The sequence below is a fragment of the Vulpes vulpes genome, chromosome 1, assembly GCF_048418805.1.
Source record: "Vulpes vulpes isolate BD-2025 chromosome 1, VulVul3, whole genome shotgun sequence".
NCBI classification, from domain to species: domain Eukaryota; kingdom Metazoa; phylum Chordata; class Mammalia; order Carnivora; family Canidae; genus Vulpes; species Vulpes vulpes.
In genome coordinates, this window is record NC_132780.1 from 50,173,014 (window position 1) to 50,194,319 (window position 21,306).

The 21,306-nt window shown below is 39.8% G+C and overlaps 1 protein-coding gene across 3 annotated transcripts in view; it reads right to left on the reverse strand.

Moving 5' to 3' along the window:
- Positions 1 to 21,306, reverse strand: part of FANCC (FA complementation group C) — a 272,604-nt gene that overhangs the window by 159,157 nt on the left and 92,141 nt on the right. For 2 of the 3 annotated variants that reach the window (XM_072763814.1, XM_072763799.1), the window contains exons 2-4: positions 20,949 to 21,114; positions 18,922 to 19,006; positions 13,993 to 14,087 (exon numbers count right to left, since the gene is read on the reverse strand). In XM_072763814.1, the coding sequence (XP_072619915.1) occupies positions 13,993 to 14,087; positions 18,922 to 19,006; positions 20,949 to 21,113 (345 nt within the window). In that variant the 5' untranslated portion in view covers position 21,114. Of the gene's footprint in view, positions 1 to 13,992; positions 14,088 to 18,921; positions 19,007 to 20,948; positions 21,191 to 21,306 lie in introns of all 3 variants that reach the window. The other variant, XM_025984233.2, reaches the window with a different exon arrangement.

Consider the following 21,306-nt stretch of genomic DNA (forward strand, 5'->3'; position numbering starts at 1 on the left):
CTGTTGTTTCCATAAATTTGAACACTTTAGATATTACATGTAAGTAGGATCATATAGTATTCTCCCTTTTTTAAGATATGGAAATGATGCATGTAACTTCTCTAATATCTCATTAGCAGAGCCAGAAGAGATCTGGATTTTCTGATTCTTAAGAGTGACTCATCTGAAGTTATTTTTTAGTTCCAGTTGAGCTATGAAAGCTGCCTGATGGCCAGTATTTTTGTAAGTACTGCTTATGTCTACCATAGAGTAAAGGACTATTTAAACCACAAAGCCTTTAAAAGACCTGGAAATCAAGATTTATGGATTTAAATATGTCTGGTTCTTTTGCCATGCTGCTCATTTATAGAAACTCCAATGTTGTCAATATTAAACAGAACCAGATCTGATAGGAACAAGAGTCAAACTAAGATAAAGTATAACAATCACTAGGTTAAAGAGAGTAAGCCAGTTACAGTTACCAGCTTACACTGCCTGGATCCCTGGGAGGGATGGATGTCAGCCTCCTAAAGAAATGCACATGTGGTCTGGGAAACAACTGAACTTCAAAACAGATGTAGAGATCATGTTGCCACATGTAGTGCAGACATCCACATGGCCCTCAATGGTGGCTATTCACTATGAAATACCTCCACTGTAGACATTACTGTTTAAATTTACTTTTTGCAGGGATTTATCCCAAAATAGCCCAAGGAGCACTACCCAGGCAATTTAGATTGAAATACAGTGAGCCTATGTCTTAGAAATATATATTACACCTGTAACACAGAGATCTAAAAATTCCCTTTCTATTCCAGACTGAGGTTGGAGCATAACAGGAGAACTGGAGGAATAGGGTTGTAATAAGGAGAAGGCTGGGAGTTATAGGAGGGGATCTGGTCAATGTTCTATTAACGAAGCCAAGTCAATTAAAGTTATAGTTTAATGGAAAAGCCAACATGATCATAAAACAAAATAAACACAAAACATAAAACAGGTCATCCGGAGAACATCACCAAGCATCTCAAACATCCTGTTCCTAATTGGCAATAAATGTCTTGATCTGGCCTATTTGAGCAGTGGCAACTTACTAAAAAACAATCTGATACAATTTAGAATTTGAATAAATGGAAATCTACCTGAATGAAATAAGAAAGAAAAACGTAGCCAAGAACACAAATGGTATCTCATTTTGCCCTCTCAAAGGAAGCAAATGTTTATTTCAGGAAGTTCAATAATAAAGTTCAGTGTCTTAACATTAATGACTCAGGAGACAGTTACCATTTTCCAAAACATGCACATAGAAAGACATAAATATTTGCAATTCAGCTTCATGTGTGGATCACATCAAACGGGTGTAAAATACTTGGGAATGCAAATAGCAATATTTGCACATTTTCCAGAACCCTGCAAAACGCTGCATACCATATTTATATTGCAAAACTATGAAATACTGAGGAGACTTTATCAGGCTAAATAAGAACAACACAGTATGTAGTAATAGTAAGGCAGGTGCTATTTCATGGAGTTACTGAAGTACCTGCTGAATTGGGTAGCCTACTACTAAGACACTACTGCCCTAACACAGTATGGCAGACAGCTTCCGTGGTTTCCAAATGCCCTGGAGAAAACACATTAAGAAAACCATAAAGAAATTTTCTATGCTTTCCCTTTTTCAGTTGCTTAGTTCCTAGCCAGTTCTATTCAATAACAGAGAAGAAAAGGAAGAGGAGTCAATTTGTATTATATTTCCTGCATTATGGTCCCAAGGATACCATGGGAAACCAAAAGGTAGGGAGGAATGCAGGAGAGAAAACAGGGTTTCTGCGTTCCTCTGTCCTGGAAGATGGCACAGAAGATAGGGAACAGTTGGTGGGCTGACCTGATGGGTCGCCTGCTCCTCCCTCTCACACATTCTTACTTGGCTTATTCTGGGGATTCTGCCACCGCTTCTCCTTACAGTTCTCAGTGAATGGTGCTACCATCCAGCACGATGCTCAAGTCAAAAGCCTAAGGGTTCTCTCTTAGATAAGAGGGAAACAAATTTGCCTGTCCTCATGTCTCCAGAGAAGACAGAATGTCTACCCCACTCCCAGGAGGGAAAAGCAGAAAAGGAACAGTTTTGGTATCTACAAAGGATGTTGTGATGTCACATCCGTATCACCATAAGCCATCTCTGCCTTGCTCAAGATCACACCTCCTTCCCTCAAAGGCCACGTTCCAATGACTGGAAGCAGAAGCATTAAAGCCCAGCCCTCCTGTCCCAAAGCAGGAAAGCTCTGAAAAGTCTCCCATCTGTCCCAGTAGGCACAACAGTGGTTTCCGTTGAGACTGCACTGTAGCTGAACTTTTCCTTTGCACAATCCTGCATCCTTCCTTTCCCCACAACAGCTGTCACTGCCTGAACATTATCTCCATTTCAAGGCCAGATTTCCAGAAAGCCCAACCCATGACATCATCTTTCAGTCCTGTCACACTCTCCTCCCCAGAAGAACTGATCTAGTTGGTCAGTTTGGGAGAAGAAACTAAACCAAAATTTCTCTCCCAACCCTGTCTTTCTGACTTGCCTTACCTGCAGAAAGGATGTGCTCTAGCTTACCAATGCATCCTGCTTACACAGGCAGGCTCATTCCCTGCCAGGCATGCCCACTATAGTCCAGCTCAGCTTTACTAGGAGCCATTTGCACCTTCAGGATCCGGCCTAAGTCTCCTGTAGAGCCAGGATATAATAGATGGGATAGCTCATTCTTATTATCATTACCAAGAAGACCTTTTCTAGCTTCTTCTCTGCCTACTCTCCTACATGTACCTCAAATCCCTTTCAGTTCTTCCAGTTCTGTGACTGCCCCTAGCCTCTGCTTCCCAGGGAACTCATACCTCATGATGCAAGCTCAATTACCATTTTATGAAAGCCTTCCTAACCAGCCCTGCAAACCTCCCCAGCTCCCAATGAGGCTTTTATTCCTTTCTACTGAGCTATCACAGTACTTTCAAAATGCTGTCCTTCTATTCCTTCACTTGTTATTTTGCATTAAAACCACTTGATTCTGCAAGGCAAGATATTCATATCCTCCTATATCTGCTTGTACATGGTAAGTACTTGGGATATACTTATGAAATAAGCAAACAAAGGATTGAGAAAGACTAGAGGAGAGCAAGGGAAAAAACAGGAAGGGATATCAATCATGACAAATGACCCTCTCCCAATGCCACAGTTAAAATACTTTCAGGAGCTCCTTTGGTGCCCTACGCTACTAATTTATGAACAAACTCACAAACTGGCATTCGTGGCCCTCCAAAATCTTTCCTGAATTGTTTTTTCTAATCTTAATTTCTACTTTTCCTCATAAATGCCTTATTCTCCAGCCTAAGTGGGAAATCTTTTTTTTTTTTTTAACCATGCCCAACCTTCTGTCTGTTCACTTTCTTCTTTCCAAGTGGAACACCCCCCACCCCCCACCAAACACACACACCAGGGTTTACCATCTAAAACCATACTCCTTTATTTACTCATTCAGCAAATAATCACTAATTTCTTACTATGTGGCAGATACTGTTCTATACTTTTAGAAGAAAGTCTCTACCCCCACGGAACTTATAACCTAGATGGGAGGGAACAGGCAGACAGAAAAAAAAAAATCATTGTGTCAGGGGGTGATCAGCAGTAAGAAGACTAAGTCAAAGTAAGGAGAACTCAGTGGTTCTGATGACAAGATGATGAGGAAGGCCTCTTAGCTAAGATGATATTTGCATAGTGGCCTGAGAGAGGTTCCAGAAGGAGCCATCTGGCTCTCTGGGGAAGAGCTGTGGAAATAATTGCATACACTCTAGGGAGGGGAGGAGGTTGCGGAGTTTGGGAAAGTCACACTATTTTTGAAAGTTCCAAATGTGCAGAATAAAGAAGTAGACAGCTCATAATTTATTTAAAGGCAAATTTTCATGGGGATGCAAATCAAAGAAAGAGATATTTTAAAAAGAAATATATACAACCAGTCCTTTGTTATTTGGTAAGCTATAACATGGGATAAAGGTGTTACTTGCAGACCAGTCTCTCTTTTGCTAAAATCTTGTAGTAATGTTCAACTACTGGGCTTATGCTGTTAGTGTGCAACTATGGAAATGAATGTTATGAATTTCAGGATTGTGCAAAAAAGTAAAACAGACTGAGGCTATGAAGGACTTCTTTATTTGATTCATGTAAAATATATTTTTATTTTTCATTTAATTTAATCCATTGAATAAAATGGATTATTTCAGTTACCCCTTCAAAAAATTTATGAATTAGAAAGAATTAAAATCTCCATTTCAGGTGAAGTAAAGCTCAAATAAATAACTTGAGTGAAGCTAATGGAGTAGGGATGTCACAGCACTCTAGCAGGTCTTCAGGGTTAACTTGCTTCAAGGTACCACAATCCTCACTTGCTGATTTAAGAAGGCCCTTAATCTGTAACAGAATTAATTTCCTTTCTTTGAGATTTGGATATCACTGGCCTTGGGGAATAAAATAAAAGACCAGAACCTTCCCAGGCCACAGTGACCAACAAGTCTATTTGAAGTCCCCTTAGCTTTCTGATTAGCCCAGCAATCTTTTAGCAAAATGATTTTCATTTTTAAGGTTGCACAAATGACTTTACTGACCTCCCTATGCACATCTGTAGACTTTCCATTCCTCTGCAGAAAGAACAGAACACTCTCCACAATCCCTGGGTACCAAGGATTCAGATGTTCCTACACAACCCCCTCTGAGCACCAAGGAACTAGAACTTCTTGCACAACCTCCGAGCACTGAGATAACTCTGTAGCTGGCATCACTGAGTCTGCAAGTAATCAAGAAATGTCACAGACCACTGCATTCCCTCAACTGATTAATAAAAATCTCTGGGCCATGCAGAAACCTTGGAGTTGGCCTTTTGACAAAAGTTCATCTTCTACCAGGTGGCCACCCTCCTCAGTAAAGCCCCCCCCCTTTTTAAGATTTTATTTATTTATTCATGGGAGACACACAGGGGGGGGGGGGGCAGAGACCCAGGCAGAGAGCGAGGGAAGCTCCATGCAGGGAGCCCAACATGGGACTCAATCCCAGGTCTCCAGGCCTAATCCCTGGGCCAAAGGCGGCGCTAAACCACTGAGCCATCTGGGTTGCCCAAGCCCTTATTTATATTTTTATTTTTTTTACCATAAACACTCGTCTCTTGAGTGCTTAGGGCAGTGAGCTGGTGAACTTGGCTTTTGGTAACAGGGAAGCAAATCGGGTCAGAGTTGGTCTTATTCTCTTTCAAGTCTCTAAACACTATGTTTGGTGGTGTACAGAACACAAAGAATATATATTTCAACTTATCTATAAATAAGAATGCTAGAAGCTTCCTAGCTTTTATAGGCAAAATAATATAATTTATATTCTAGGAGAACTATGTGAACTACATATGCTTTGACATTTTTGTCCAATTCTCTTCCTATAAGCTCTGCAGGCCCTGGTCCTACCACTTGTGACACATCTTCTATTACTGCAAACATCTGGTGTCTGAAATCATAATCCATACCAGCATGAAATGAGTCCACCAGGGTGGCTGGGCTGCTGCATGTGCCTTCAAGCTCCATTCTCACCTTGTTCTTTCTCACACAAGCTGAGAAAGGAAACAGGGCCCATTTCAAAGTGTCCAAACTTGTATTACTGTTCCAACAGAATGCTGGAATGTCTCCTCTCGAAACCTGGACTTGTACAAGGCTCCAGCATCTCTGGGTATCTGCCCAAGTCAGCGTTTTCCAGGGGCTGCTGCTGAGGAGTTGGAGCCAATTCCACAGCCCTAACTGAGGTCAACCTGCCTTATCATCTGACGCAAAGGTGGGTAAGGCTCCTCCTGAGTCCCTCGGTGTATGTTGCTGGATCCCAGAGCTCCCACATAGGCACTCCTGTTCATGGGTAAATGTCGAATTTTAAATGTTTAGCAGGGACAAAAATGATAATGTCGCCACCAAGAGGCTGCCATCAGTATCCAAGGAGGCCTTCTTTAATACACATCATACGCGGTGGTGGAAAAATAACTCTGAACCAAGTATGAATTATATCAACTGTATTTATTTTGTCAAATTCACTATTTATTCATAATATCCTTTGAGTAAATAAGACTTTTTTCTTTTGCAACTGTGTATGTGTATACCTGAGTTTTGAAACCCTTTTAAAAGCTAGTTTAGTAAGCCCCCAAATAAGCCTGTTTTCACCATTAGAATGCTGTTGGCTGCTAGTAAAAAAAAAACTCTAAACCAAACTGGCTTGAACAGGAAAGGGAATATACTAGAGCACTGAAGTCCAGTAGAGGCTTGGTCCGGGGCCCAAACAGAAACAACCTGAACATGACCCTTTTTCTCCTCCTCCCAATTCTGTTTCCTCAGAACTAACTTTATTCCCAGACAGGCTCTGTCCTTATGGACCCACAGTGATTGGTAGCAACTTCAAGGACTATGTGTCACCTAATTCATGTTTAACAGGAAAGATAAAATCCACTTCTCCCATCAAACAAAAGTGTAGGACTGAATTTCCAGTGTGGGCTACATGCCCATCTTGACCAATTGCTGTAGCCAGGGAAAGGAGGGGTGGTCCTGGTTAGGACAGGCAGGGCTGATTCTAGGACTGGGTGTGGTCAATCTCACAATGCACAGCAGAGAAATGCAGGGTACACTAAGAAGGTAAGAAAGGAGGGAGCTAGATACTGGGAAAGCAATGAAAAACTATCCACCAAATGTCTGAATATAAAAATTCACAGAAAACAAACTGCAGGTTTTAGAAAGTCAAGCAAATAGAATACAGGTGGGAAAAGATACTGGTATTGTGTTTGTTATTTCAAAAGTAAAACCAAAACAAAAGAGACAGCAGTCACACAGGATTGCCAATGTTCTGCCAGAGTGGAGCTGTGGAAGAGAAATCTTCAGCATCCCCGGCTTCGTGCCTGAATTTTACCTTGTCTCCTATTGTCTTTCACTAATTGCCCTCAAGAAATATGCTATTTCTCTTTTAAATCACCATTCAAACTTGAACAATAATTCTTTCCCTCCCTTTCAACATCTGAGCTGAGCCAGGCTAGCATTTTCAAATCCCAAACAACACAAAAATGAATAATAATGGAAATTACCAACAGTGTAGAATAATCATGTTTCCAAAGTATCAGTGTCTGCCCCCTGGCTGACCAGTCTTTAGAGCAGCTGTTCCAGCACCAAACCTACGTCTCTTTGGACTCCCTTGCCTGTCTTGCAACTTGGTATACACAATACCATCATTTCTGAAACCACTGGTTTCCTAAAAATTCAGGACACTCCCTGTAGAATGCCTTGACAATGATCTGCTACACCAAATAAAACATACAATTTGGGGTTCACTCAAAACCCATTGTTTATTAGATTTCAATACAGAAAAAACTGTCATGGGAAGGTTCAGCCTTTTTGGCTAATTGGATGAAATAACCCACACATATTAGGGAGGACGATCTGCTTTACCCAATCTATTTAAATGGTAATCACCTTCAAAAATAGCTCACGGAAACACCGAGAATAATGTTATGACCAAATATCTGGGCACCGCATAGCCCAGTTCAGTCGACACAAAATAAACCATCATAGATAGATGAAACCAATGGAGAGATTTAGGATCACATCTGCACATACAAAGACACCTGACTTATGACAAAGGTAGCACCATAGGAAACAACCTAGTATGAGCTGAAACAATCAAAGACATGCATGTCAAATAACCTATAATCCACCTATTTTTTTTAGAAAGTTTTTTATTTTGACAAAATAAGACATGTGCAAGCTTGTTCACAAGTATCTGAAGTGATGTATGTTGGGCCTGTGGGATCAAGGGGGTTTCAGGAGGCACCAACAAAATGGCAGCGGGCCCTCCATCTTGTCACCCTTGCCTAGGGACTTTCCCGCCATTAGCGGACCTCCCAAGGACACATCATCATGGGAAAACAGGACCTATGCAGGAAACAGATACCGAACCTTACCTAACCCCGTACCATATACAGACATAAGCAGCTATCACCCTATACCGGCACCACCCTACTCTTCCCTATAAAAGCCTGCCTGTATTATGCCCGCACGCCACTTCCTCGGTCTTACTCCCTTGTGGCCCTGGAACCTCGCCGGAGAGCGCTTCCATTAAAAGCTCGCCTCGACCCAAACTTTGCCTGGCCTCTCTATTTCATTTCACTACCAACCGGATCAAACCTGACAATGTACAAAACACATTATCTCACTCTCCAATTGTTCTTCTTTTCCTCCTTTATAAAATAGATGCTTTGAGCCCTGGATATATGGGAGAAAATGTGACAGGAATTCTGCTCCTAGTTGCCCTAACCAGAAACAAATTCCCATCAAAAATAGAATGGATAAATTAACTGTGGTACATTAATAAAACGCAGTACTATACCACACTGAAAATGAGCAAGTGCCAACTACATCTAAGATCATGGGTGAATCCTACAAACATAATTCTGAACAAAATGAATCAAACACAAAACAATATATAGTGTATTATTTCATTTATATCAAGTTGAAATAATAAGCCAAACTGCATAATTAAGTGGTAAAACCATAAAGCAACATAAGTAAAAGCTAGGCTAGTGGTTCTACTAGAGGGAGACAAAGGAGTATGTAGGCAGGAAGGAGTACCTGAGGGGAGGGAGTTAGCAGAGGCAGGTAATGCCCTGTTCTAGTTCCTGACCAAGGTGGCAGTCATAAAAGTAGTTATAAAAATAACTGTAAATTATTTTATGATAATTCATTAAGCTTGTTATTTATGCTTGATGTACTTCTTTCTCTGTTAGATTCTGTAATTTAAAAGTTGTGCTTTTTTAAAAAGAAGAATGAAATAGAGAATTAAAGCAAATTAGGTAACATTTGGGTATTAGCACTGCATTTTGAAAGGGAATAAAAATGAAGTAATGATTTCTGTCCCTGGTATTCTGCTGTTTTCTTCTCATCAGAATAAAATTTACAGAGGTATGGTCTTGCCCAGAGAAGACAGGTGCCTCCTAAATTTGGTAGGCCTGGATATCTCCCCTGGATTATAACCTCTCAGAACAGACTTTAAATCCACTGCGATAGCCTCAGCCTCTGTTGTAGTGCCTGACAAACAGTAGGTGCTCAAAAAGTATCTGTTCGATTAAGCTTTTCAAGAACCAAGTATTCCAAAAAGACATGAAAGAATCCTGTGACTTCAGTAAGTTCCAAACTGTAAAAATAGCCACTTCTCAGTTATGTGATGGGACATTTGAGGTTACCAGTAAAACCTCAAAAACAAAAACAAATACATATATTAATGTATTTCCAACATGTTAACATAGACTAACATATGGCCAGCAAACAGAATTTTTATTTCATCTCTGTTCCAAAATTACAACTCCTACAACTCAATCTACTAATCTGAATTTTTACTGAATTTTAGAATTTACGGAGGAAATTCTTATTTTTTGACTCAGACTGTTTCAATCACATTCCTCAGTGTAGCAATCTGGCTACTTCTTGCACTTCCCACTCATCCTATTCTCACCAAGGTCATTCCTCCTAGTGGCTTAAGTCCAAGCACTCCTTTCTGATCCTTATCTTTATGCCTGACAGCTGCCCTGTCCAAAATACAGTGACCACCAGCCACATGGGGCTACTGAGCATGGCAAATGTACTGAGTATGATGAAGGAAGGAATTTTTTAATTTTTAAAATTTTAATAAAATTTAAATTTAAAAACTGACACTTGGTTCAGTTATAAATTTCTCTGGAATAATTTGGGTATGTGAACCTACTTTTTCAAGAGTAAATTTTATGAAATTGAAAAAACAGAGTAAGAACTTCCAGTGAAAATTTAGCATCTGAATTAAGATGTAACACATAGACGCAAAATTTAAGCATAACACACACACACTGGATTTCAATGAATTAGGATGAATAGAGATTATAAAATAATCTCACTAATAATTTTTCTATTGATTATATGTTGAAATGATAGTATTTTGGATATAGTGTATTACATAAAAATTACTAAAATTAATTTCACTTATTTCTGGGGCGCCTCCATGGCTTAGTCAGCTAAGCATCTGCCTTCGGCTCAGGTCATGATCTCCCAGTACTAGGACTGAGCCTCTTGTGGGCCTCCCGGCTCAGCAGAGAACCTGCTTCTCCTTCTGCCCGTCCCCCTGCTTATGCTCTCTCCCGCTCTCTAATAAATAAAATCTTTTAAAAACTTAATTTATGTCTTTTTGTCTCTTAAAGCAGCTACTGGAAAACTTAAATTATCTATGTAGAATATATTTTATTTGTGTTGGGTAGTGCTGCACTATAGTAGTAGGTGTGCACAACCCTCGTTCTTTCTTGAAATGCTGCTGGTCTTCTCCTTCTACACCTTTGACTCCCTGGTATTTTGTTGTTGTTGTTGTTTAAGATCTTCATTTTTTTAATTTATGAGAGCCACAGAGAGAGACAGAGACATAGGCACAGGGAGAAGCAGACTTCCTGCGAGGAGCCTGATGCAGAACTTGATCTCATGACCCCAGGATCATGACCTGAGCCAAAGGAAGACTCTCAACCACCGAGCCATCCAGATGCCCTGACTCCCTTGTTTTTAAATGCCAGTGTCTCCCAAGGTTGTCCTGAGGCCCTTTCCTTTCCCCATGCCAGGTGCCCTCTCTGGGCAACCTCACCCTCCCCCAAGGTTCCACTGCCCCAAGCCCTGAGCACTGTGAGCTCTCGTGTGTAAATCAGCTCACTCTTCTGAGAATAGCATTTCAACTCCACCTATACCTAAGTACATTAATACGTAACCTGCCATTACATCTTTTGAATATTTACCTTATTTGTATAAATCTGGCCCCTCTTCTCTATTTCATTCAGGGCTACATGATTTCACCCCTTCATCACTACAATAGCTGCCAAAGGACTATCCCTGCTCCCTTCCAAATCAACTTCCTTTTGCGTTATGTTTCTAAAATTCACACCTGGCCAGATAATTTCTCTGTTTAAAATACTTTAGTTTCCGGGGATCCCTGGGTGGCTCAGCGGTTTGGCGCCTGCCTTTGGCCCAGGGCGTGATCCTGGAGTCCCGGGATCGAGTCCTGCGTCAGGCTCCCAGCATGGAGCCTGCTTCTCCCTCCTCCTGTGTCTCTGCCTCTCTCTCTCTATGTCTATCAAAAATAAATAAATCTTTAAAAAAAAAAACTTTAGTTTCCCCACCACCTTCAAAATAAAATAAAAACTTCATATAAGGGATCCCTGGGTGGTGCAGTGGTTTGGCGCCTGCCTTTGGCCCAGGGCACAATCCTGGAGACCCGGGATCGAATCCCACATCGGGTTCTCGGTGCATGGAGCCTGCTTCTCCCTCTACCTGTGTGTCTCTACCTCTCTCTCTCTCTCTCTCTCTCTCTCTCTCTCTGTGTGTGTGACTATCATAAATAAATAAAAATTTTTTAAAAAACTTCATATAATTATACTTACGTTTTCATGCTTCATCACTAGCTGTACAAAATCCCAATCTCAAGCATTTTCTAAGTACCTGCAGTTCCCTGAGTACAATACTGGCTTTCTCACCACCATCTTTGCGCATGCTTTTTCTGCTGAGAGAATTATCCTTCCTAAAGCTCTATGCCTGTTCTCCTAGTCACCCTTCAAAACTCAGCTGATATATTACCTCCTGCAGAACACATCTACAGACTCCCAAGTCTAAGCAAGTGTTCTCTGTGTCACCATCACACCTATACATAGCTCTGGTTACCAGTCTGTGAATTCCCTAATGGCAGGAATTAAGATTTTAAGTTAACCTTCCTGTGCTATATGTGTACCTATTGATAAAGGGACACAGTATTTTTTTTTAAAGATTTATTAATTTATTTATGATAGACATAGAGAGAAAGAGAGGCAGAGACACAGGAGGAGGGAGAAGCAGGCTCCATGCCGGGAGCCTGACGCAGGACTCGATCCCGGGACTCCAGGATCGCGCCCTGGGCCAAAGGCAGGCGCCAAACCACTGAGCCACCCAGGGATCCCCAGGACACAGTTTTAAATAAGGGAAGTCCACAGAATAAAATGCAAGGCTAGAAATTTTTAAATAGGCTAATAAAGTCATGAGTTTAAATGAAGAAGGTTAACCTAAAGACCCCCAAAACACTTTATTAGATGGCCTATTTCAGGACTTAATGAACTAGCCAATACAAAAATATATTCTAAGTCATCATTAAAACATCAAATACTCAACAAAAGCATAATTTAAAAAATTAAAAACTATATGTTATTCTATTTCTATAGGCTTGTTTTTTTTATATCTTTTCTTTCCTAATTCTACTTATCAGTTCCTTTCTGTAGCTCTTTACAGTAATTCACCTTCTAGTTAAAGTTTGCACCCTTTCCTTCCCCCACCCAATCCTTTTCATTTCTACTGTCCCTTCAATTATTTTAATCTAATGGAAAAATACAAACATTGTCTTTGTCAGTCCTGTCAGCAATTTTGTTTAAAACAAAGGCATAGTAGAAAGCAATGAATGGAATGATATCACTGGTCAGACTGACAGATAACACTGTATGCATTACTCTGAGTGTGTGAGTTCATAATACTAAGCAGCTAATCTGAACTATATGCATACTAAGTGGAGTCTGACAAGCATTAGCGAGTCCTTGAGGTTATTACAGTAGGACAGTGTGGGGTATGGGAAAAGAATAAGCAATTTGCTGGTGGTGAAGGCAGCCACAGCCCAGCCTTATAATATTCACCAACTTGTGCCTGCTCTTCGAGAGAAAGCAGAAACAGATGGGGAATGCAGTAGGCTATGGGTTCTGTGGACTAACACAGGCAAGTAACAAATTTGATGGTGTGAGCAGCACTAGCCAACGAGCACCGGTGCTAGTCTGAGCATCCTGGCTTGGAGAGCAACTTCAGGATATAAAATAAAGACAGCAGCTCCCAGGGCACTTCTGAATTTTCATTTTACTACAGATTAGATTTGAGAGAGGCCGAAAAGTACTCAGACAGGAATTATGTAAGTTTTTAAACAAGGCTGATAGGGAGAAACAACTTTTTTTGTTTTTTAAGATTTTATTTTATTTATGAGAGAGGGAGGCAGAGATACAGGCAGAGGGAGAAGCAGGTTCCCTGCAGGGAACCTGAGGTGGAACTTCATCCCAGGACCAGGATCACACCAGAGCCAAAGGCAGATGCTCAACCACTGAACCACCCATGTACCCCAAGAGAAATATTTTTTTGAAGGATAGCAATTGCTAGGAGGAAAGACAGAACATTATTTTAATTACCTGAAAGTAACTTTACAAAATCATACAGCATTAGTTGGGCTGGCTGAGAGACAGGGGCACCCAAAATGGCAGACATCTCAAATTGGGTCAAAATGGCTGATCTTCCCGCCAGAGGAGCCATGACCACCAAGTCATCTCCGATAAATCGAAGCCTAGACGGAAAACCCAAACTTACCAGCCAGGGACCACCCCCCATCGTCTGTACTATCCCCATCGTCTGTACTATCCCCACCCCCCAATCGTCTGTACAACCACCTAGGGACATGGTGTGCCCTTGCCTATTTTGGCAAGGGACCCACCCGTATCTGGACCAGAACCAATAAGGCTTAAAAAACCCCAGACTCCCCAACCCCAGCGCGACTTCCCTGACTCGGGCCATCTCTCCGAGTCACGGAACCTCTCCCGGGAGCGCTCCCCATTAATGCACTCTCGAACCTACTGCCTGGCTCTGCCGTTTTTTTTTTTTTTTCTCTCTCTGCCATTCATTTTGGAAAAAACCTAACAATTAGGCCTTCCAGGCATGAGAAATTCACCCTAAACACCGCTACATTCTGGAATTCACAATTAGGCAAGAATGAAACCTCGTGAAACATCCAGCAAGATAATGGAACAGTGAAAACTATATTTCTGAAAAAGTTTCTAAAACATCATAGAACTGGACTATCAAAGGAGCACCTTTAAACAATCAATTCAATGCAAAGCAGTGCGCGGCAAGATTTATTCTTACCCTGGTCCAGGAGTTAAGTTTAGATTCTTCAGAATTCTGTGGTTCTTTATTAATTAGACAACATAAGCACCATATTAGAATTTTTTGGCTTTCATCTGCAAAAAGGAAAACTAAAATAAGGAGGTTTTGTCAAATAGAAAAGATAATCAGCATAAAAAATTTTTAAACACTATATTTAAAGGAAATATATGTTATTATAGTTTAGGAAAATCTCAACCTACTAAGTTCACAGAACCATGTGTGAAACTTAACTTCGTGGGTTTTTCTTGTGGTTTCAGGATCACTTATGCTTAGCCCTTGTGTGGTCAATTCCCTTTCTGATAGAGCAACAATTTTGAAAGCCAAAGAGAGTAACAGAAATAACTAAAAGAACTGCACTTTTCACAAGATCAGTTCTCTTAAAGCATATTTCAAACTGTTAGTAATTTCAACCTTTTTAAAGCAATATAACTGTTACAGGCAACAGTATATATTTGTCTTAATCTCTTAATTTTCTAATTTCCCAAAACATCCTCATTTGTTAGAAACAAATTTAATAAAGGATCATTTTAAAATTTATTGTTTTAAAATTTATCCAAAATGATCTGGATAAAATAGATGCCTCTTACATGTTCCTCATTCTTTCCTCTAAAATTTAAAACTTTACCAAATATGTGATGAAAATGCTGAACTTGAAATCTTATACTTGGCAAGAATATCTACTCAGTGAGCCCTTTTCTTTTTCCTCGTTTGGTAACTGAGTCCATTCCAGTTGGAGATTTAACAACACAACTGAGAAACAAATGCTGCCTAAAACTGAAAATGTCAGTACATACACTAGAGCCAAGCAAATGTAGCCCTCTTCCAAAGGCCATCGGTGGCAGCTAAGGAAGACCAGCACCTGGAATCAAACCTCTGCAGAATCACCTGATACCCTTTACCCTTTCATCTTCTGCAGTCTCAAAAACTGAGCCAAAGGCAGTTTCAAACATTTCTAAGGGCTACAGTAACAAGAAATAAGGAAAATACAAACTGCAGTAAGCTACCTCTGCATTTTCAACCACACACCAAAGAACAGTAATAGTAATTGTTTATTAGACCCACTTTTTCCCCATAAGCATCATAAGTTTAAGTTCCCTAAATAACATCTCTGAAGTTCCCTAAATAACATCTCTGAACAAACTTTATCAGGAGTTACTTTGTGAGATATTGATTTTTCCCTAGTTTTTATAAGCTCAAATATATCACCAGCTTGCTTATTATAGGTTTACTTCAAGAATCCTGTCATTTAACCTCTGAAGGTCCCTAGGATTCTTCAGGTTGAGTCAATGCCACTGAATAAAAATCTGACTGTTGTACTTCCTATGCTTTAAGTATTAGAAATTATAACTATCTTCATGTCACAGAGTGTCAGACACATCCAATGATATGCTTACTATGCAAGCAGCCTCCCCAGTTAGAAAAAATGCAACCCAATGGGGAGCACTTCCAAAAATCAGACACTCACCTCTAAAAGAGAGGAGGAGGAAGAGAAAAAGAAAGAAAATGTTATTTTATGGAACTTAAATCTAAAACAAGATATAAGATATAAATTTTCCCCATATGTTCAGTGAATCTGCACATTTAGTTCAACAAGTATATCATTTAAAAAGTTTTTCTCTAAAAAAAAAAAAAATTAAAAAAAAAACAGAAAACAAGAGAGAGCGAGCAGCCCAAGAAATGTTCACCCACCTTTTAGGAGGTGCCTTCCTTTGCCCAGAGTCAATGTACTGAAATGCACTGAAATGTATTGCTAATGAGCTCACTTTGCTTTAGGGATTTACAGATGCAAGCCATCACTTGTTATTCATGAGTGCCACCAACAAACACTGCAGGGGAGAAGGCATCTGTCAGGATCCTCCCCAGAGGCCCCTACATTCAGAGTGGACATCCAGCAGGGCAGTTAAGAGAGATGGAAAAATGCCTGGGATTCATCATACAAGCAGTCACTGCCAGCAGATCTTCCTGCAAATTTGGATTCTAAAAATGAATGGAGAGCAGCCCGGATGGCTCAGCGGTTTAGCGCAGCCTTCAGCCCAGGGCCTGATCCTGGAGACCCGGGATCGAATCCCACGTCTGGCTCCCTGCATGGAGCCTGCTTCTCCCTCTGCCTGTGCCTCTGCCTCTCTCTCTCTCTCTCTCTGTGTCTCATGAATAAATAAGTAAAATCCTTTAAATCAATAAATAAATAGATAGATAGATAGATAAATAAATAAAATGAATGGAAGGGAAAAGGGGAAAAGAATATACCACCACATATTTGCCACCTAATATTTTTTTGGGGGGTATCCTGAGCTAAAATTCCAAATGAAAGCTAAATTAATTCTTTAAAATCCTTTTAAAATTCTATAATCCATAATCTAAAAGTGTAAAGGCAGCATTTTTTAAGACAATAAGTATTTATTATTTTAAGCTGCCACGTTTGGGGGCAAAGTTTTACACAGCAATAAATAGCAAATAGTGAGGTTATAGCTGTTGTGCTCAATCAAGAGGGCAAAGGTAAAACAATTGGCCAGAATTCCAAGTAGGTAAAAGCAGTAAGTATATGCAGAGAATACCCCTCAATAAAAGGTGTTCCCACCTTTTCCATTATCTGGTTTTTCTCTGTTCTTAGTGGTGCCTTTTCATTTCCAAATCCTTCCTCTTTCTGTATTATCCTTATTTTGAACTGATTCTCACTTAACATTATGAGAGATTTACTTTTTCTTTGATGGAAACTGTCACCTTTCCTGTATTTAAAAAGTTATTTTGATATTATAAAACCCTAAGAAAAGATCCTTTCCTGAATAAATGTGCCCAACTAGCAAACCAACAGTAGCAACACAGGCAAGACTTGATTCATCATAAGAGTTCTACTGCCCATTAGTCTCCACTATAAGCTCAGAACCCAAGGCACACTTCAAACAGGAAGCTGAAATTTAACAGGCAGTTCAAAACATAACATATGCACTGAAAACAAAAAGAGATGAAGGATTGGTTTCTGGTTTTCAGAGGGGGCCAATGTAATAGGGATAGGTGCTAAGGAAAGATCACAGATAGACACAAGTTTAAGGCCATAGGTATAAATCAGTCCAGCCGCTTGCTTTTACAAAAAGGGAATCAAACCTAGTGAGAGTCTGGTGGCTTGTCTCAGAAAGTCTGGTCTCATCTACTGTCCCCTAAGAGTTGGCCCCAGCTCAACCTCCCCTGTGAAACTCTCCTTTATCTCTCAGCTCCTTGTTTAGAATTCTGTAACACAAACCATTTCTGAGTCAGGCTAATCTGCAAAGATGTCTTTTCTCTATGACTGGATACTTCCAGTGGAGAAATTGTAGCCATGTTTTCCAAGGCCTTGAATATTAAAAAAACAAAAACAAAAACCAAACTTAATAAATATCTGTCCAGTGAATATATACATTCATATGAGGCTGACCGGTGTTAAAGCCAGAACTGGACCACTTCAACCATGACTGTGATCCAGACATATCATTTAGATGGGTGGGATCCTGGCTTTTATCAGTTTTACATTATGGGGAAAGTGATTTCCTTGCTCTCATCCAAAATTACCTATCCAGCAAACTATCTTCAAGTAAATATTACATAGTGAAAAATATAGCCAAATCAAGGCAATAAACCTCAACTGTACACCTTCAGATGTGTCTGCTCTACTCTATGCTACTCTATGCTAGGCCCTAGGATAACCAAAAGAAATAAAACCACAGTTCCTACTCTTGAAAGGCATTCAGTTCTCCAGGACATCAGATAGGTAAACCAACAATTACAAAACAGTGTAGTGTTATAATTAAGGGAGAGGCAATCAGCTATGGAGACTACTAGGAGAAGTTCCTAACTCAGCCCCAGCAAAACTGCTTCAAAGAAACTATATGAGGACAGATGAGACTAGAGCTCCAGGCAAAGGAATCACACATCACAAGCCCTGATGTCATGTACCTTCAAGACACTGTTAGTAATTTGACCTGGCTACCATGTGTGTGGTGTGGTTTAGAAGATTACACAGGAAATGATGCTAGACAGGTAGGTAGGATGTCAGGAAAGGAACATCTCCCCCCAGAGTGTCCCCAAGTTCTTCTTCACCTTAGGTAAAACCACAATATCACTCCTAAATAATGTCAGGGCCATGGGAGGATTCAGGCACTGAAGAATTATTTTACACATGGAAAAGAGTAGCATTTGCGTTATATGAAATTGTGAAACAAGGAATAATTCATTATTATAACCATTTTACACTGAATTAAAAATAAGATTATGATAATCATCTGGAAGAGTCTACACTACAATACAAGTTCTATTTTCTTACAGATCTGCATGTGTGTAGGTGTGTGTGTATATATGTGATTATACGAATATGTATCAACGAGAAAAGGATGTTATGTTTCCAATGCAACAATAAATATATCTTAATAGTTTTATAAGCAATGGGACAGGGATGCCCAGGTGGCGCAGCGGTTTGGCGCCCCCTGCAGCCTGGGGTGTGATCCTGGAGACCTGGGATCAAGTCCCACATCAGGCTCCCTGCATGGAGCCTGCTTCTCCCTCTGCCTGTGTCTCTGCCTCTCTCTCTGTGTCAATGAATAAATAAATAAAATCTTAAAAAAAAAAAGCAATGGGACAAAATTTATAATTTGAAGCTCTGTATTCTGTTGGACAATGCAAGATTAAAATTATCAGAAGTTTGTATTTTGAGAGGACAGATTTTTTTTTTAAGATTATTTATTCATAGAGACACAGAGAGAGAGAGACAGAGAGAGAGAGAGAGAGAAAGAGAGGCAGAGACACAGGCAGAGGGAGAGCAGGCACCATGCAAAAGGCCTGACATGGGACTCCATCCAGGGTTTCTAGGGTCATGCCCTAGGCTGCAGGCGGCGCTAAACCGCTGTACCATGGGGGCTGCCTAAGAGGACAGATTCTTACCAAATGCTAAGATAAAAGGATTCCAGCAAGTTTTTGCCAACAGTTGACCAATTGTGGGGAATCTTTCGATGATTGTACTTGAATTCTGTAAAAGAAAATTATGTTTTGGTCAATAAAAGGACACCACACAACTTAGAAATGCTGAACTGACACTTCAGGTTGAGGGAGTTTGAATATTTAGTATGTAATTCAGAAAAGTAGGAAATTTAAATAAAATTTAACAAGTAACCACCTTACTTCATCCTTAAACCACAGCACCAAAACTAAGATGTATAGCACATTAATGTAAAATCAATCTTGTTATAAAACTACCTTTATTTCACTCATACTTAGGAAAGGCTAATTTGTTTAAAAATAATGCATAAGAGTGAACAAAATACTGTGGGTGATTAATAATTATATAATCCTATATCTTCATCTTGATTTTTTACTCTAACATAAGAGAGGTTCCTAACTCAGCTTTACTGGGGCTACTTCAAAGAAGGTTTGAGAGAACAAGAACTCTGGAACTTGTAAAAAGAAATAAAAGCATCCAAGGCATAAAGATACATATCGGTTTAATATATTTCAGTTACTACATGCTAAATGACATCATACTTACTCTACAAGAACCTAAAACCTGAGACAAAAAAAGAGCAACTAAATAGAAAACAGCTTAAGATTAAATATTGACATGCTGTTGTAAACTGGCCCACTTCCCTTTATCATTCAAGAAAGGTAAAAAATAAGACCTAAATGGGGTAATATGTACATAAGCTGAGATGTAAGCTGCTGTACCAATCAATTCTTCACATCTGTCTTAGCATCAAGGCCAGTCCTAGACTTTCTGGGACTAATTGAAAGCCAAGTTGCAGAAGTACTATTATGGAAAAACAATTTTAAAAGGTAGTATTTTTTTTTAAGTTTTTTTTTATTTATTTATGATAGTCACAGAGAGAGAGAGAGAGGCAGAGACATAGGCAGAGGGAGAAGCAGGTTCCATGCACCGGGAGCCCGATGTGGGATTCGATCCCGGGTCTCCAGGATCGCGCCCTGGGCCAAAGGCAGGCGCCAAACCGCTGCGCCACCCAGGGATCCCCCCTAAAAGGTAGTATTGGTTGCTTATACAGGCTCTATCTTTCCTTCTAGTTGCTAAAGACATAAGAACTCGTATCATCCACATGAACAATTCTTCAAATTTCTGACTTGCTTCTTTGATTAAGAATTAAAATGTAACACAAGAACACCCATGTTAAATGAAAATTTCGCTTTTCATTTTGAAATCAGAAAGTATAAAACAAAGATTATTTTCATAATATGAAAGCACATTAATTCATAAAAATATCTATCACAGTAAAAATGAGAAATCATGTCAAAATTAAAATATATCAAATTTTGAACACAATACATTTATACAATAGTGAAGATACTCAAAATCTTAATATTCACCAGAAAAGACCACTTAAAATATTCCTAAGAAGAGATCTTACTATTTATCATCTCTTGGTAGAACTTATTTGAGATAATGTTAAAGAAAAGGTAAGCACTGGGGTGCCTGGATGGCTCAGTTGGTTAACTGTCCAACTCTTGATTTCAGTTCAAGTCATTATCTCAGGGTTGTGAGGTCAAGCCCAGCATCGGGCTCTGCCCCTGTGCATGGAGCCTACTTAAGATTCTTACTCTCTCACACTCTGTCCCTCCTCTCCACTTCCCGCCTTTTCTTCAGAAAGAAAAAGAAAGGGTAAGCATTTCGTAAAACTCTTCAGTATTTAAAAGTTGCAAATGCTTTTAAAAGAATCCCAATTATTACCCCAAAGCAAGTGTCAATAATAACAATGTTTCATATAACAATGTAACTAAGTTAAAAAGAAAGACTGAAATCATAAGAAATCAGAGGTCAGGAAACTGCCCCCTGTCTGTATTACCTACAACTAATTTGTCTTTCTAATCGATCAATACATCAGGTGAATACCGCAAATCCTGACCCTAAATAACATTCAGGCTTTGTTAAATGTGGTAGAAATTCATTATATTGGTCCACCACTCACCAGTTCTTTCAAGACTTCATACATCTGCCTCAGGAACTCCTGAAATCGAGGCAGGTGAAGGCAGGTATCTTGCTGGGTTTCCGAAGTAGAGGCATGTTCCCACACAGAAAGCTTCTGCATCCAAAACTGATAATGAGAAGAAAAGTCTACGGAATCTTGAGCCATCCTGGAAAAAGAGAAAAGGTGATGGACCCTCACAGTGGCCTACCAAGCACTGAAGGAAACATGAGTACACATCAAACCTAGAAGAAAAGGGGAAAAATTTTTTAAATGTATTTTTATTGGCGGCTTCATATTCCACTGATGAGTGACAGGGGGAATACAGGGACTAAAAGAACATGCCTTCTATGGAGTCATC